General features: G+C 30.9%; 2 protein-coding genes and 1 non-coding gene across 3 annotated transcripts; 2 read left to right on the forward strand and 1 right to left on the reverse strand.

Annotated features, from left to right (window-relative positions):
- The first annotated feature begins 329 nt into the window (after positions 1-329).
- BNAC05G46040D lies at positions 330-3134 on the forward strand. Its single transcript, XM_013840408.3, has 6 exons — positions 330-445; positions 781-867; positions 1339-1728; positions 1830-1942; positions 2043-2266; positions 2527-3134. Exons 1-6 carry the CDS (start codon positions 389-391, stop codon positions 2913-2915), a joined length of 1260 nt encoding a protein of 419 aa, XP_013695862.3. The 5' UTR covers positions 330-388; the 3' UTR covers positions 2916-3134.
- A 206-nt stretch (positions 3135-3340) lies between these two features.
- Positions 3341-5525, reverse strand: LOC125587962 (zinc finger matrin-type protein 2-like). The gene is made up of 10 exons (XM_048759432.1): positions 5398-5525; positions 5241-5321; positions 5126-5150; positions 4968-5050; positions 4379-4411; positions 4192-4270; positions 4016-4068; positions 3867-3927; positions 3693-3775; positions 3341-3566 (listed from the first exon to the last, which is right to left on the reverse strand). Exons 1-10 carry the CDS (start codon positions 5413-5415, stop codon positions 3474-3476), a joined length of 609 nt encoding a protein of 202 aa, XP_048615389.1. The 5' UTR covers positions 5416-5525; the 3' UTR covers positions 3341-3473.
- Positions 5526-5543: 18 nt separating this feature from the next.
- TRNAP-CGG lies at positions 5544-5615 on the forward strand. The gene has a single exon. It is a non-coding gene; the product is annotated as a tRNA-Pro (tRNA).
- Positions 5616-18537: the final 12922 nt, after the last annotated feature.

The following is an 18537-nucleotide window of genomic DNA, read 5'->3' on the forward strand; positions in this document are numbered from 1 at the left end:
TCCTAATTACACCCGGAATACAAACTCTAACAAAATATCGTAAAATAAATAATTATAATTAAGAAAAACGTGTATATATATATATATATTTTCTAAGCAAGGCAATATCTGCAATTTAAATTATTGGTAAATTTAATAAACTCTTGGTTTCAAATTTCAATATACTTAGAGAATATTTAATTATTCGTCAACAAACCATTTGGTTTCAGTTTATTCAGTTAAAAATAAATATTATACATATAGATATATGTCCTTGACAAAAAAATACATATAATATATGAAAATATATATATGGATATATATAGCGAGACAATATATCTGAATACGCTGTGAGAAACCTAAAGCAGAGCCAAAACAAAACCTGAGAGGTTTTGATTGATATAATTCGATGATGAATAGATGGGGAGAAGAATCTCAAGGTGGCCCTAGCCAAATAACTCCAGAGGTCTCTCTACTTGCTTTGCTCTTCCTATGCATTATTACTATATGTTTCTACTTGGTTATTGCCGTCTCCTCATGTTTTATGATCCGCTATGTCTCTCGTACTCTATCTTTGTTCTTCTATGCAGCGTTTTCAGATATATTTTATGATTTTTCCCTGATCTGGAGGACAGTCAGGATTTAGGTTTTAAATCATTACAAATTGCTTTTTTTTACTAAAATATTACAAATTTGTTTCTCTAATCTAACTATCTAAGTTATTGGTTTTGTATATAGCCTTTATGTCCACTCACAACAAAAGTTTGCAACTGCTCATAGACTTTAAATTTTCTATGACAGATGGCTAATAATCTCCCTGATGAATTCCATGGAGCAACACCGATCTGGTTTGTAGGTTTGGGAGGCGAAGACACCCTGGTCCAAGAGGTATGTAACTTTTCTGTATGAACTGAGGTTTGTAGTTTAGTCATCTTTATCAAATCTTATTTAGAGAGACTCATCCAAACTTATCAAATCTAGTTTTTTTTTTTTTGAGAAAGAACTTATCAAATCTAGTTTCTATGAGTTATCTCTTAATAGAATATTGAACAAGATTACTCTTGTATATCTTGTGTTTATTTAATTATATTATAATTTATTATTTTAGTTAGGAACAAAATATTTATTTATCCGTAAATGTAACTTCTTTGTAAACCACTTTCAATCTTTGTGATGTTTATTTTTTACACTTTATTCTTTTAATTATGTATTATCTTCTTTCATATATTCTAACATTAACTTAGAAACTATGTTTTATGGTATATATTTGTCTTACCTATTTATCTTAGTTTTTAATATACTTGTATAAATTTATGATTTACTCTCTATAATTTTTTTTTGTTTTTTTTTTTTTTTCAGGGTCTATATCCACCTTTAAACTTGACTTACACACCAACTCAGGAACATTTCAACAAAATTGAATCCAAATTTCAAGAAGAAAGGCAAAAGCAACTTTATTCCACAGAGAACACAAAGACCTTAACGACTCATGACACTCCTACAACTACTGAAAAACTAAAGGCTATGAATTTCGAAATCTCCAAGATCATAATTGGTGAATGGACTCACAAGTCGGTCTACCCTGATGATCTTAAGGCCAAATTCTACTTTGCAAAGAGGAGACTTATGTGGGAGATTCTCGATGAAGATTCAAAACTTAAGAGAAAGATTGAGATGCAATGGTCTGATGTCTTGTCTTTTAGAGCTAGTTATCCTCCACAAAATGAAACAGGAACACTAGAAGTCGAGGTAGTATACAACACTTCTTATATATATATATATATATATCATATCGTTTACACATTTTATCTCAAATCTTGAGCCTAATGACTGTGAGATGTTTTTTTCAGTTGGGAAAGTGTCCAACGTTCTTCTTGGAGGCTGATCCACAGCGAGGAAAGCACACTCAATGGGAACAGTTGGATCAAGACTTTACCCCAGGTCAATCTGCTTCTAAATACAGGTTTCATATTCTATATCTTTGACCCTTTTATTTTGTTTTAGCACCATATTGAAATCCACTTATTTACAGCCTCATGTTTATATATATATATATATAACAGGAGACATACACTTCATATTTCCCCTGGAGATCTGAAGATGAACTTGGAGAAGCTTGTGTCCGCCGTTAGCTTCTGGTCAAAACTCGCCAAAGCCAATTTCCCAACTCTACCACATTCTCTTTACTTCGATAATGGAAACAGTAACAACAATGATAATAGCAACTTGTGTCCCTACGGAAACAGCAGAACACCTGGCATCAACGGCAATCATCACTATCCTCAAGGTACTTAACTTTGAACCTTATACGCAAATCATTTTATCTTAGTATATGCATTAAACAAGATAAAAACGTTTTTATGTTTGATTTTAGTTATTAGGGTTTAAATTTTATTATTCAGAGAATGGATTAGGTTAAGAATTTTGGATTTGGTATAAATTATTCATTTTACTCTTTAATTAATCATGTTTACATAAAAATTATCACTATGTTATTTTGTCATCTTTTTATATTTATTCTATCTAAAAAGTTTGCCATTTTTATAGGACTTGGTCATGTGCCAGTGGAGAACGTAAACTTCAACATGGCAACTGAGTTCTGCCCGAATAATCAAATGAACCCAATTTTTCAAGACGATCACCAGGATGAAACTATGAGTCAATTACCTGGGATGCAAGTTACACATCCATCATCTCAGCATATCAACATGGGAAGGTACATTATTAGCGAGTCACATTTTAACAATCCGATGATCCCAGACGATCGCCACACGAGTAACACAGGTGAGTTACGTGGACCGTATCTACAAGTCATCTTAGCTCAAGAAGAAGTGATACAGAACATGAAATGCATACGTCAGTTTCAGACCAACGGAGAATGTTATTGTAATCAATGCTTCAACAACATCAATGGTTCACTGCCTCCTGATTCGTAGATATAATTCTGTATATTATTAGAGATTTAGCTTCCTCTTTCTCTGCTTCATCTTCCTAGTAAGTTCTTCCTCAAGTTTTTCTTTAATTTTCTTTTCCAGTACCCCTTGGCGGTTGTAATGCAGTTGCACCCTAGTTTGGGAGATTGTTTTATTTGTGGACCATTAATTTATAGTGCTTGCAAAATCTGATGATTTTTTTTTTTTTAATGTATGGAGATGAATTTTGTACAATTTATTCAATCCAAATAAATAAAATAATTCAATGTACCAATAATAACATTCCATGTATACATCACAATAATACAACTAAGACTATCTTAGAAGCTGAGATGTTTTATGTGACACAATGGGTCTCAGGTCACAGAGTTAACTGTAGTCAGTAATATGTAAATAACGCTTTTGTCAGAGCCTCTAAAAGAGAGTTATACGATGCAAATTGTTTTTCTTAGTCATAATGAAACAAAAGATGTCGTTATGCGATGTTAGATTACAATGTATCAAACTTTTGGATCAAAAACGTTACAACATAAGAGACACAAAATGATTAAATGATGATCCTCATGATTTTTTGGAAGATCCAAAGCCCCCAAATCCCATCAGCTCTGCAACCTCAGGGTCCATCTCAGGCTCCTCCTCTATCACCTTCCCTTTCTGAATCCAGAAATTTTGAGAAACCATAAGTCAAATTTCCAAAAGCCAATCATAATAACCAATCAAAGAAATAACAAAAAAAAGCAAGAAGGGAGCTCAAGGAGACATTTATATATAGAAACTTACCTTCTTCTCTTTCTTTTTCTCCCGCCGCAGCCGTTTATGTTCCTCCTCTTCTTCTTGCTGTTTCCGGATCCGTTCGTCCAGGTCTGTTTCCAGTTCATGATCAAAATCAGTTATCTGAATTCTACTATGCAGCAGGCTACTTAACTACAAGAAGGTTTCTCTCAGAGGTCTTACCTTGTTCTGAGAAAGTTCCTGGCGTTTTCCGTTTCTTTAACACCTCGAACCGCTCCTGTACCTAATGCATTCAAACAAGAGCCACTTCATGTCATATGTGAAACCCCATGAAAGCATTATATACAATGCATATGAGAGAAGAAGTTTACTTGTTCAAGAGACGATCTCTCCACCCGCATAGACATTCCCAACGCTCTTTGATCTGTATGAAACAAAAACAAACCCACCTACTTCAGTACAAACTGCAAACAGACTGAATATTCCATCCAACAATTTAGTGGCTTCAGAGTTAAGAATTGAATCCGAGTAAAGAGGCACAACATACGTTTTTTCCCATTAATGTGATCCAAGTAGTTAGCTGAATCTTTAACAACACAGTCACAAACGCGACAGAAATAACCAGCCTGTGTGAAGAATACAAAGATTCATTAGCAGATAACCATGTGGATCACCAGTTTTTTTTTTTTTTGCTTAAGGTCATGTACGCGAATTAAGCTAGAAACAGCCATTACCTGCTGACTTAGAGGCGCTACCGGTGTAACAACCTGGTGATACAAACAACAAGAGCATTAGAATATCGAGAAGCCCTCAAAAGTTGACAAAATTTCCAAATCAGAAGAATACATTAACTAAATTGATAACCAAACCAGCTAATTTTGATTCAGCTCTTTTATATATAAAAAACACTTGCGCAATAACCAACTCAAGCATCAATGCCATCCCTATAACAGTAAACAAGATAGTTGCTAATCATTCACAACCCTTCATCTGTTTTCCATGGAATATAAGAACTGAGCTACCAAACTTGTATAATCCAAATAAAACACCAGCTACTCTCAACAAGGATTCAATACAAGTTTAACACATTCCAAGTCAAAAACCTCTTAGAGTGGGACTTCTCATATAAAAGAGACCCAAGGTAAGGGATCTCATCATCCGTAACTCACCTAAGTAGTCCAAGAGCAGGTAGATAGATAAATGTTACATCCATAAGTTCTTTATCTTAAGGATAAAACAAAAAGCTAAGCTTGCAAACTTCTACACAATCCAATACAACTACAACACAATAAAAGAGGGCTAAGAGAGAGAGATGAAACTCACCTGGGTCTTGCCCAGGCGAGACTCTAGGTCCACATGATAATCTCTATGCTTCAAAGGAGCTCTTTGCACAGGAGGACCTTTAGCTGCCAAAAACAAACAAAAAAAAAATAAAAATCAAAACTTTGATCATAAACTGAATCAGAGAAGTAAAACCCTACGCTGAGATTTAGACCGATCCGCCTCCTGCAATCCACAAACAAAAACCCCTTTTCAATAAAATTGAACAAATCAGAGATTGTAAAAATCTGAACTTTGGAAGAAAGAACCCAAAACCTTCTCTTCGCGTTTACGTGCACGTTCCCGATACTCTTCCGTATCGAACTTCTTCCTGAACGTGTTATCAACCCCTGGAGTCTACACAATTCGAACCAAACACACACAAAATCAATCTCAGAATCGTATCTAAGCAGAGGATGAAGCATAAGCTTACGGTGTTGCTAGAAGCCATTGGAGATCAGAAGACGATGAATGAGAGGAAAGCACTGGTGATGATTCGAATTGATGAAGAAACATATAGAAAGGCAGCACAATGGTGAAGTTAGTTTTGGGTGTTAATGTTAATGGGTAACCGACGTAGGGTGTTTGGTCTAGTGGTATGATTCTCGCTTCGGGTGCGAGAGGTCCCGAGTTCGATTCTCGGAACACCCCTTTAGTCTCTTTTTTTAAATCTTTTTCTCATTTTCACAGAGACGCCTTCCCGTTCTCACATTTTGAACTAGAACTCCATGCTGTTTCAGTTCCCCTTGCAAATTCTGCATAATGTATAGTAGATTTTGAAAAGCACGGGATTAGTTTAGTTAGTGAAATTATTAACATGTTTGTTAGTTCATAATAGAAATAAAAAATTTATTTGTTTAACCTGTTTTTACTTGATAAATATTTTGTATATTCGATGAAATAAATCTAAAAACGTAAATTGTAAAAATGTCTACTTATTAATCATATATTTGTTTAGAAAAATTAACTTTATTTTAAGTTTTTAAATATTAATTTAAAGATAATTATAAATTGTTAATTAGGATTTATGTGAAATGTTAGTTTTGTAAGCGCATATATTTATGAAATTTATGTAACATCATTAGAAAAGAATTACATTTAATTTAAAAATATATCAGATAAAACTTATTCTATTATCACCATCAACGGTTAGAATATTAAATCTTTAAATTAAATAAAAAGTATAGATTGCATAGAAATTAAAATTATTACCATTTACAAAAATATGGAAATATTAGTTACCATAAATATAGGAAATATTCAGTTATCTATTTTAGATAAATAATAATTATATTAAAATTAAATACAAAGGCATATCATTGTAAAAAAGTTAAAAATCAATGGTAGAATGTTAGTAGGAATTTTGCTTTAATAGTATAGATTAAACTATCTTTCATGGTACATGTGCATCGTTTTAATTTTTTATCAATTAATTTAGTAAAAATTTATAATACTCCCTAAATTGGTGGACTAACCACTATAAAATCGTTATTTTCTAGGGAAACTGAGACAACAAAAGTTCCAAACTTCTTTGACATTCATCATATGTTAGTGAATGATGCAACTATACATTAAAACAATATTTTCATATTTTTGATTTTTTCTCAAAATCTATGTGTTAACCCCTACAAAAATATTGAGTTTTTCGGTAAATGTTTTATATACTGAAGTCTATGATATTTAGTGTTGTTTTGAAATTTCTAAACATATTCTACATTTGTATTAATGTATATTAAACTTTCTTTCATGGGCATCGTTTTAATTTTTTATCAATTAATTTAGTAAAACTTCATAATACTCTCTAAATCGGTAGACTAACACTTATAAAATCGCTATTCTCTAGAAAAATGGAGATAACAAAAGTTTCAAACCTCTTTGACCTTCATTATATGTTAGTGAATGATGAAACTACGCATTAAAACAATATTTTCATATTTTTGAATTTTTCTCAAAATCTACGTGTTAACCACTACGAAAATATTGAGTTTTTCGGTAAATGTTTTATATACTGAAGCCTATGATCTTTAGTGTTGTTTTTATATTTCTAAACACATTCTACATTTGTATTAATGTATATTAAACTATATTTCATGGTACATGAACATCGTTTTAATTTTTTGTCAATTAATTTAGAAAAAAATTATAATACTCCCTAGATTACAAACCACTATAAAATAGCTATTTTCTAGAGAAACGGAGACAAAAAAAGTTCCAAACCTCTTTGACCTTTATCATATGTTAGTGAATGATGCAACTATGCATTAAAACAGTATTTTCATATTTTTGATTTTTTCTCAAAATCTATGTGTATTTTTCGGTAATACGAAAAATATTGAATTTTTCGGTAAATGTTCTATATACTGAAACCTATGATCTTTAGTGTTGTTTTGAAATTTCTAAACACATTCTACATTTGTATTAATATTAATGTATATTAAACTCTCTTCCATGGTACATGGACATCGTTTTAAATTTTTGTCAATTAATTTAGTAAAACTTCATAATACTCCCTAAATTGGTGGAATAACCACTATAAAATCGCTATTTTTTAGAGAAACAGAGACAACAAAAGTTCCAAACCTCTTCGACCTTCATCATATATTATTGAAGGATGCAACTATGCATTAAAACAATATTTGCTTATTTTTAGATTTTTTTCTCAAAATCTATGTGTAACCCTACGAAAGTATTGAATTTTACGGTAAATGCTCTATATACTGAAGCTTATGATCTTTAGTGTTATTTTAAAATTTCAAAACACATTCTAAATTTGTGTTAATATATATTAAACTATCTTTCATGGTGTATGGGCATCGTTTTTATTTTTTGTCAATTAATTTAGTAAAACTTCATAATACTCTCTAAATTGGTGGACTAACCTCTTTAAAATATCTATTTTGTAGAGAAATAGAGACAACATAAGTTCCAAACCCCTTTGACTTTCATTATATGTTAGTGAAGGAAGAAACTATGCATTAAAACAATATTTTGATATTTTTGAATTTTTCTCAAAATCTGTGTGATAACAACTCCTACGAAAATATTGAATTTTTCTGTAAATGTACTATATGCTGAAGCCTGTTATCTTTAGTGTTGTTTTAAAATTTCTAAACACATTCTACATTTGAATTAATGTATATTAAACTCTCTTTCATGGTACATAGTTACCGTTTTAATTTTATGTCAATTAATTTAGTAAAATTTAGTAAAACTTCATAATACCCCAAAAACAGTAAAAGCTTTTGAGTTCGCCCTAATTTCAAAACCTCTCAGGCCCAGGTTTCGAGGCGCCGTCGGAAAACGTTCAATATGAACGGTAGCCTTCGGTGGTCTGACTCCGACCTGGGCTCCGTTCCAATCAGTGCATCGTTCTTATCTCTCGGGTCACGCCAAGCTCTCTCGAAGAATCATGTCTCGCCTTCTGCCGGTGGCCTGTTACGCCGACAAGATCTTTTCCGCTGTAACGGTCATGCTCCCATGGGTTTCTCAAGCGAGTCTATTTACCTGCTCCCGTACTCATCTTTCGACCTGGTTCCTCCGACAGTTATTTGCTCTCTCTTGCTCGAGAAGACTCAACTGTTGCAACCGAGCAATCTTTCTCCACAAACGCAGGCAGACCCGCCGGAGCTCAAGCTCAACTATCTATCAACCGTCGGATCTGAAATCTTATACTCCAAAAATGGTGTCCCGTCGCGGTTCGTCTCCTGCGTTTCTAAACTCTGTTGTCCCACTGGTGTTTTTCCCTCTAGTTGTTCTCTCTGCTTCAGGGACCTTTCTCCCTCTCCGGGAAGATCTGTAACCAAAACTACGCAGTTGACTTTGACTTCCAATCTCAGACCATCGACTAAATGGTATCCTTCACTTCTCATGTTTTCAATCCCGTCGGTGTTAAAAGCCAAAGCTCTTCTCATCTGGGCCATGTCACCATCGGAGCCGCTTCCACCACCGGATCCACCAGACCCCCCTGACCTTGTTCCAGGTTACTACCCACCTGAGATTGATATGCTCCAGCCTCACATTCAATATCCTCAGTCTGGATCAGAACAAAGCTTCATGGGGAAGCTAAATTTGCTTGGTCTGTCCAAAAGCATCAACGAGTGTTATTTGTTATGCAGCAGGGAAGTACAAGCGAAGTTTCCTGTTGATTTTTCTGGTCTTTGGACGGAGGTCATATCGCTCATCAAGCAACCATCCATGACTACTACATTCACAAGCTCAAGCACTCCTTTGGTTCAAAATTCAGAAAGACTAAAGCTTGTCTCAAACAGCCCAGTAACTTTAACCATTTTGGTTAAGTTCATTCAAACTTCCTCTCGTCAGGGCCGAGAGAGATCGTTATCCACATCCTCCTTCTCCAAGGAGAGAATTGTTCCATCAAAATCCCTCTTTACAAGAGGTGATCCTCTTCCGGTGTTAACCGGGAAAAGTTACCAATTTCCTAACCGTTTGTTATCTTATGTGATGGTCCACTTGGGGCCGGTAGATACAACGACCCTCTCTCCGATGAGAGTCGAGGTTTTGGAAGGTGTTGCGACGTCATATGCTATTGTGACTAATCGTGTGTTACTTGAAGATTTAGAAGTACGGTTTGAGTCTTCCTTAGATTTGATCGTAGGTGGCAACTTCTATATCTTTCATAATGTTTTATCAAACTTTTTTAAGTTTGTGTATCTATCCTTGTATTCCTTTGAACTAAATGTCGGGGTTTTATTTGATCAGTTCGCACATCGTGGTTTGTACGATGCTGTTTTTATTCTTGTAACGGTTTGAATCTCTTAATGAAAACATTGGTGCACAAAAAAAAAAAACCACTATAAAATCTCTATTTTCTAGAGAAACGGAGACAACAAAAGTTTCAAACCTCTTTGACCTTCATAATATGTTAGTGAATGATGAAACTATGCATTAAAACAATATTTTCAAATTTTTGAATTTTTCTCAAAATCTATGTGTGAACTCGTATGAAAATATTGAGTTTTTCAGTAAATATTCTACATACTGAAGCCTATGATCTTTAGTGTTGTTTAAAAAAATTTAAACACATTCTACATTTATATTAATGTATATTAAACTCTTTTTCACGGTACATGGGCATCTTTTTAATCTTTTTGTCAACTAATTTAGTAAAACTTCATAATAATCCCTAAATTGGTGGACTAACCACTATAAAATCACTATTTTCTAGAGAAACGGAGACAACAAAAGTTACAAACCTCTTTGACCTTCATAATATGTTAGTGAAGGATGCAACTATGCAGTAAAACAATATTTTCAAATTTTTGATTTTTTCTCAAAATCTATGTGTGAACTCATATGAAAATATTGAGTTTTTCAGTAAATATTCTATATACAGAAGCCTATGATCTTTAGTGTTGTTTAAAAAAATTTAAACACATTTTACATTTATATTAATGTATATTAAACTCTCTTTCATGGTACATGGACATCTTTTTAATTTTTGTCAACTAATTTAGTAAAACTTCATAATAATCCCTAAATTGGTTGAGTAACCACTATAAAATCGTTATTTTCTAGAGAAACGGAGACAACAAAAGTTACAAACCTCTTTGATATTCATCATATGTTAGTGAATGACGCAACTATGCATTAAAACAATATTTTCATATTTTTGATTTTTCTCAAAATCTATGTGTTAACTAACCCTACGAACATATTGAATTTTTTGATAAATGTTCAATATACTGAAACCTATGATCTTTAGTGTTGTTTTAAAAAAACTTAAACACATTCTACATTTGTATTAAATGTATATTAAACTCTCTTTCACGGTACATAAGCATCGTTCTAATTTTTTGTCAACTAATTTAGTAAAAATTTATAATACTCCCTAAATTGGTGGACTAACTACTATAAAATCTTTAATTTTTAGAGAAAGGGAGAAAACAAAGTTCCAAACCTCTTTGACATTCATCATATGTTACTGAAGGATGCAACTATGCGTTAAAAAACTATTTTCATATTTTTGAATTTTTCTCAAAATCTATGTGTTAACCCCTACGAAAATATTGAATTTTTGGTATATGCTCTGTATACTGAAGTCTAAGATCTTTAGTATTTGTTAAAGATTTCTAAACACATTCTACATTTCTATTAATGTATATTAAACTCTCTTTCATGGTACATGGACATCGTTTTAATTTTTTTGTCAATTAATTTAGTAAAACTTCATAATCCTCCCTAAATTGGTGGACTAACCATTATAAAATCGCTATTTTCTAGAGAAACAGAGACAACAAAAGTTCCAAATCTCTTTGACATTCATCATATATTAGTGAATGACGCAACTATGCATTAAAACAATATTCTCATATTTTTGAATTTTTCTCAAAATCTATGTGTTAACTAACCCCGACAAAAATATTGAGTTTGTTCGGTAAATGCTCTATATACTTAAGCTTATGATCGTTAGTGTTGTTTTAAAATTTCTAAACAAATTCACCATTTGTATTAAAGTATTTTAAACTCTCTTTCATGGTACATGGGCATCGTTTTAAGTTTTTGCAATTAATTTAGTAAAACTTTCTAATACTCCCTAAATTGGTGGACTAACCTCTGTAAAATCGTTATTTTCTAGAGAAACAGAGACAACAAAAGTTCCAAACTTCTTTGAAATTCATCATATGTTAGTGAAGGATGCAACTATGCATTAGAATAGTATTTTTCATATTTTCCAAATTTTCTTAAAATCTATGTGTTAACCCCTACGAAAATATTGAAATTTTCGGAAAATACTCTTTATACTGAAGCCTATGATCTTTAGTGTTATTTTAAAATTTCTAAACACATTCGACATTTGTATTAAAGTATATTAAATTTTCTTTCATGGTACATAGACATCGTTTTAATTTTTTGTCAATTAATTTAGTAAAACTTTATAATACTCCCTAAATTGGTGGACAAACCACAATAAATCGCTATTTTCTAGAGAAACGGAGACAACAAAAGTTCCAAACCTTTTTGACCTTCATCATATGTTAGTGAATGATCCAAATATGCATTAAAATAGTATTTTCATATTTTTGAATTTTTCTTAAAATCTATTTGTATTTTTTTCTGTAATACGAATATATTGAATTTTTCGGTAAATGCTCTATATATTGAAGCCTATGATCTTTAGTGTTGTTTAAACATTTCTAAACACATTTTACATTTTTATTAATGTATATTAAACTCTCTTTCATCGTACATGGTCATCGTTTTAATTTTTTTTGTCAATTAACTTAGTACAACTTCATAACACTCCCTAAATTGGTGGACTAACCACTATAAAATCGCTATTTTCTAGAGAAACGGACACAACAAAAGTTCCAAACCTCTTTGAACTTCATCATACGTTAGTGATGGATGCAACTATGCATTAAAACAGTATTTTTATATTTTTGAATTTTTCTCAAATGTGTTAACCCTACGAAAATATTGATTTTTTCGGTAAATGCTCTATATACTGAAGCCTATGATCTTTAGAGTTGTTTTAAAAACTTTAAACACATTCTACATTTATATTAATGTATATTAAACTCTTTTTCATGGTACAAGGGCATCGTTTCAATTTTTTTGTCAACTAATTTAGTAAAAGTTCATAATAATCCCTTAATTGGTAGACTAACCACTATAAAATCGTTATTCTCTAGAAAAATGGAGACAACCAAAGTTCCAAACCTCTTTGACCTTCATCATATGTTAGTGAATGATGCAACTATGCATTAAAACAATATTTTCATATTTTTGATTTTTTCTTAAAATCTATGTGTTAACCCCTACGAAAATATTGTGTTTTTCGGTAAATGTTTTATATACTGAAGTTTATGATCTTTAGTGTTGTTTTAAAATATCTAAACACATTCTACATTTGTATTAATGTATATTAAACTCTCTTTCATGGTACATGGGCATCGTTTTAATTTTTTGTCAATTAATTTAGTAAAACTTTATAATACTCTCAAAATTGGTGGACTAACCACTATAAAATCGACATTTTCTAGAGAAACGGAGACAACAAAAGTTTCAAACCTCTTTGACATTCATCGTATGTTAGTGAAGGATGCAACTATGCATTAAAACAGTATTTTCATATTTTTTTATTTTTTTTCTCAAAATATATGCGTGAACCCCCTACGAAAATATTGAGTTTTTCGGTAAATGTTCTATATACTGAAGCCTATGATCTTTAGTAATGTTTTAAAAAACTAAAACACATTCTACACTTTTATTAATGTATATTAAACTCTATTTCATGGTACATGGGCACCATTTTAATTTTTTTGTCAATTAATTTAGTAAACCTTCATAATACCCCCTAAATTAGTGGACTAACCACTATAAAATCACTATTTTGTAGAGAAACGGAGACAACAAAAGTTCCACACATCTTTGACCTTCATCATATGTTAGTGAAGGATGCAACTATGCATTAAAACAGTATCTTCATATTTTTGAATTTTTCTCAAAATCTGTGTGTTAACCCCTACGAAAATATTGAGTTTTTCGGTAAATGTTTTATATACTGAAGCCTATGGTGTTTAGTGTTGTTTTAAATTTTCTAAACACATTATACATTTGTATTAATATATATTAAACTATCGTTCATGGTACATGGGCATCGTTTTAATTTTTTGTCAATCTATTTAGTAAAAACTTCATAATACTCCCTAAATTGGGGGACTAACTATTATAAAATCGTTATTTTCTAGAGAAACAGAGACAACAAAAGTTTCAAACTTCTTCGACCTTCATCATATGTCAGTTAAAGATGCAACTATGCGTGAAAACAATATTTTCATATTTTTGAAATTTTCTCAAAATCTGTGTGTAACCCCTACGAAAATATTGAAATTTTCGGTAAATGTTTTATATACTGAAACTTATGGTGTTTAGTGTTATTTTAAAATTTCTGAACACATTCTACATTTGTTTTAATGTACATTAAACTCTCTTTCATGGTACATGGGCATCATTATAATTTTTTGTCAATCAATTTAGTAAAAACTTCATAATACTCTTTAAATTCGTGTACTAACCACTATAAAATCACTATTTTCTAGAGAAACGGAGACAACAAAAGTTCCAAACATATTTGACCTTCATCATATGTTAGTGAAGGATGCAACTATGCATTAAAAACAGTATTTTCATATTTTTGAATTTTTCGCAAAATCTATTTGTTAACCCCCTACCAAAATATTGAATTTTTCGGTAAATGCTCTATATAACCCCCTATGATCTTTAGTGTTGTTTTAAAATTTCTAAACACATTTTACATTTGTTTTAATGTATATTAAACTCTCTTTCATGGTATATGGGCATCGTTTTATTTTTTTGTCAATCAATTTAGTAAAAACTTCATAATACTCCCTAAATTGGTGGACTAACCACCATAAAATCGTTATTTTCTAGAGAAACGGAGACAACAAAAGTTCCAAACCTCTTCGACCTTCATCATATGTTAGTGAAGGATGCAACGATGCATAAAAACAGTATTTTCATATTTTTGAAATTTTCTCAAAATCTGTGTGAACCCTACGAAAATATTGAGTTTTTCGGTAAATGTTTTATATACTGAAGCCTATGGTCTTTAGTGTTGTTTTAAAATTTCTAAACACATTCAACATTTGTTTTAATGTATATGAAACTCTCTTTCATGGTACATGGACATCGTTTTATTTTTTTGTCAATCAATTTAGTAAAAAAACTTCATAATACTCTCTAAATTGGTGGACTAACCACTATAAAATCTTTATTTTCTAGAGAAACGGAGACAAAAATAGTTCCAAACCTCTTCAACCTTCATCATATGTTAGTGAAGGAAGAAACTATGCGTAAAAACAGTATTTTCATATTTTTGAAATTTTCTCAAAATCTGTGTGTTAACAACCCCTATGAAAATATTGAGTTTTTCGGTAAATGTTTTATATACTGAAGCCTATGGTCTTTAATGTTGTTTTAAAATTTCTAAACACATTCTACATTTGTATTAATGTATATTAAACTATCGTTCAGGGTACATGGGCATCATTTTAATATTTTTTCAATTAATTTAGTAAAATTTCATAATACTCTTAAAATTGGTGGACTAACCACTAAAAAATTGTTAATTTCTAGAGAAACGGAGACAACAAAAGTTCCAAACATCTTTGACCTTCATCATATGTTAGTGAATGATGCAAATATGCATAAAAACAATATTTTCAAATTTTTGAAATTTTCTCAAAATCTGTGTGTTAACTAACCCGTACGAAAATATTGAGTTTTTCGGTAAATGCTCTATATACTGAAGCCTATGGTCTTTAGTGTTGTTTTAAAATTTCTAAACACATTCTACATTTGTTTTAATGTATATTAAACTCTCTTTCATGGTACATGGGCATCATTTTATTTTTTTGTCAATCAATTTAGTAAAACTTTATAATACTCTCAAAATTGGTGGACTAACCACTATAAAATCGACATTTTCTAGAGAAACGGAGACAACAAAAGTTTCAAACCTCTTTGACATTCATCGTATGTTAGTGAAGGATGCAACTATGCATTAAAACAGTATTTTCATATTTTTTTTTTCTCAAAATCTATGCGTGAACCCCCTACGAGAATATTCAGTTTTTCGGTAAATGTTCTATATACTGAAGCCTATGATCTTTAGTGTTGTTTTAAAAAACTAAAGCACATTCTACATTTTTATTCATGTATATTAAACTCTCTTTCATGGTACATGGGCATCGTTTTATTTTTTTGTCAATCAATTTAGTAAAAACTTCATAATACTCCCTAAATTCGTGTACTAACTACTATAAAATCGTTATTTTCTAGAGAAACGGAGATAACAAAAGTTCCAAACCTCTTTGACCTTCATCATATGTTAGTTAAGGATGCAATATGCATAAAAACAGTATTTTCGTATTTTTGAAATTTTCTCAAAATCTGTGTGTTAACCCCTACGAAAATATTGAGTGTTTCGGTAAATGTTTTATATACTGAAGCCTATGGTGTTTAGTGTTGTTTTAAAACTTCTAAACACATTCTAAATTTGTATTAATGTATATTTAACTATCGTTCATGTTACATGGGTATCGTTTTAATATTTTGTCAATTAATTTTGTAAAACTTCATAATACTCCCTAAATTGGTGGACTAACCACTATAAAATCGTTATTTTCTAGAGAAACGGAGACAACAAAAGTTCCAAACATATTTACCTTCATCATATGTTAGTGAATGATGCAACTATGCATTAAAATAGTATCTACATATTTTTGATTTTTTCTCAAAATCTGTGTGTTAACCCCTGCAAAAATATTGAGTTTTTCGGTAAATGTTTTATATACCGAAGCCTATGGTCTATAGTGTTGTTTTAAAATTTCTAAGAACATTCTACATTTGTATTAATGTATATTAAACTATCGTTCATGGTACATGGACATCGTTTTTATTTTTTGTCAATTAATTTAGTAAAACTTCATAATACTCCTTAAATTGGTGGACTAACCACTATAAAAATGTTATTTTCTAGAGAAACGGAGACAACAAAAGTTCCAAACATCTTCGACCTTCATCATATGTTAGTGAAGGATGCAACTATGCATAAAAACAGTATTTTCATATTTTTGAATTTTTCTCAAAATCTGTGTGTTAACCCCTACGAAAATATTGAGTTTTCCGGTAAATGTTTTATATACTGAAGCCTATGGTGTTTAGTGCTGTTTTAAATTTTCTAAACACATTCTACATTTGTTTTAATGTATATTAAACTCTCTTTCATGGTACATGGGCATCATTTTATTTTTTTGTCAATCAATTTAGTAAAACTTTATAATACTCTCAAAATTGGTGGACTAACCACTATAAAATCGACATTTTCTAGAGAAACGGAGACAACAAAAGTTTCAAACCTCTTTGACATTCATCGTATGTTAGTGAAGGATGCAACTATGCATTAAAACAGTATTTTCATATTTTTTTTTTCTCAAAATCTATGCGTGAACCCCCTACGAGAATATTCAGTTTTTCGGTAAATGTTCTATATACTGAAGCCTATGATCTTTAGTGTTGTTTTAAAAAACTAAAGCACATTCTACATTTTTATTCATGTATATTAAACTCTCTTTCATGGTACATGGGCATCGTTTTATTTTTTTGTCAATCAATTTAGTAAAAAACTTCATAATACTCCCTAAATTCGTGTACTAACTACTATAAAATCGTTATTTTCTAGAGAAACGGAGATAACAAAAGTTCCAAACCTCTTTGACCTTCATCATATGTTAGTTAAGGATGCAAATATGCATAAAAACAGTATTTTCGTATTTTTGAAATTTTCTCAAAATCTGTGTGTTAACCCCTACGAAAATATTGAGTGTTTCGGTAAATGTTTTATATACTGAAGCCTATGGTGTTTAGTGTTGTTTTAAAACTTCTAAACACATTCTAAATTTGTATTAATGTATATTTAACTATCGTTCATGTTACATGGGTATCGTTTTAATATTTTGTCAATTAATTTTGTAAAACTTCATAATACTCCCTAAATTGGTGGACTAACCACTATAAAATCGTTATTTTCTAGAGAAACGGAGACAACAAAAGTTCCAAACATATTTTACCTTCATCATATGTTAGTGAATGATGCAACTATGCATTAAAATAGTATCTACATATTTTTGATTTTTTCTCAAAATCTGTGTGTTAACCCCTGCAAAAATATTGAGTTTTTCGGTAAATGTTTTATATACCGAAGCCTATGGTCTATAGTGTTGTTTTAAAATTTCTAAGCACATTCTACATTTGTATTAATGTATATTAAACTATCGTTCATGGTACATGGACATCGTTTTTATTTTTTGTCAATTAATTTAGTAAAACTTCATAATACTCCTTAAATTGGTGGACTAACCACTATAAAAATGTTATTTTCTAGAGAAACGGAGACAACAAAAGTTCCAAACATCTTCGACCTTCATCATATGTTAGTGAAGGATGCAACTATGCATAAAAACAGTATTTTCATATTTTTGAATTTTTCTCAAAATCTGTGTGTTAACCCCTACGAAAATATTGAGTTTTCCGGTAAATGTTTTATATACTGAAGCCTATGGTGTTTAGTGCTGTTTTAAATTTTCTAAACACATTATATATTTGTATTAATGTATATTAAACTATCGTTCATGGTACATGGGCATCGTTTTAATTTTTTGTCAATCTATTTAGTATAAACTTCATAATACTCCCTAAATTGGTGGATTAAGTACTATAAAATCGTTATTTTCTAGGGAAACTGAGACAACAAAAGTTCCAAACCTCTTCGACCTTCATCATATGTCAGTTAAAGATGCAACTATGCATAAAAACAATATTTTCATATTTTTGAAATTTTCTCAAAATCTGTGTGTACCCCTACGAAAATATTGAGTTTTTCGGTAAATGTTTTATATACTGAAGCCTATGGTGTTTAGTGTTGTTTTAAAATTTCTAAACACATTCTACATTTGTTTTAATGTACATTAAATTCTATTTCATGATACATGGGCATCGTTATAATTTTTTGTCAATCAATTTAGTAAAA

The sequence above is a fragment of the Brassica napus genome, chromosome C5 (assembly GCF_020379485.1).
Source record: "Brassica napus cultivar Da-Ae chromosome C5, Da-Ae, whole genome shotgun sequence".
Classification (NCBI taxonomy): domain Eukaryota; kingdom Viridiplantae; phylum Streptophyta; class Magnoliopsida; order Brassicales; family Brassicaceae; genus Brassica; species Brassica napus.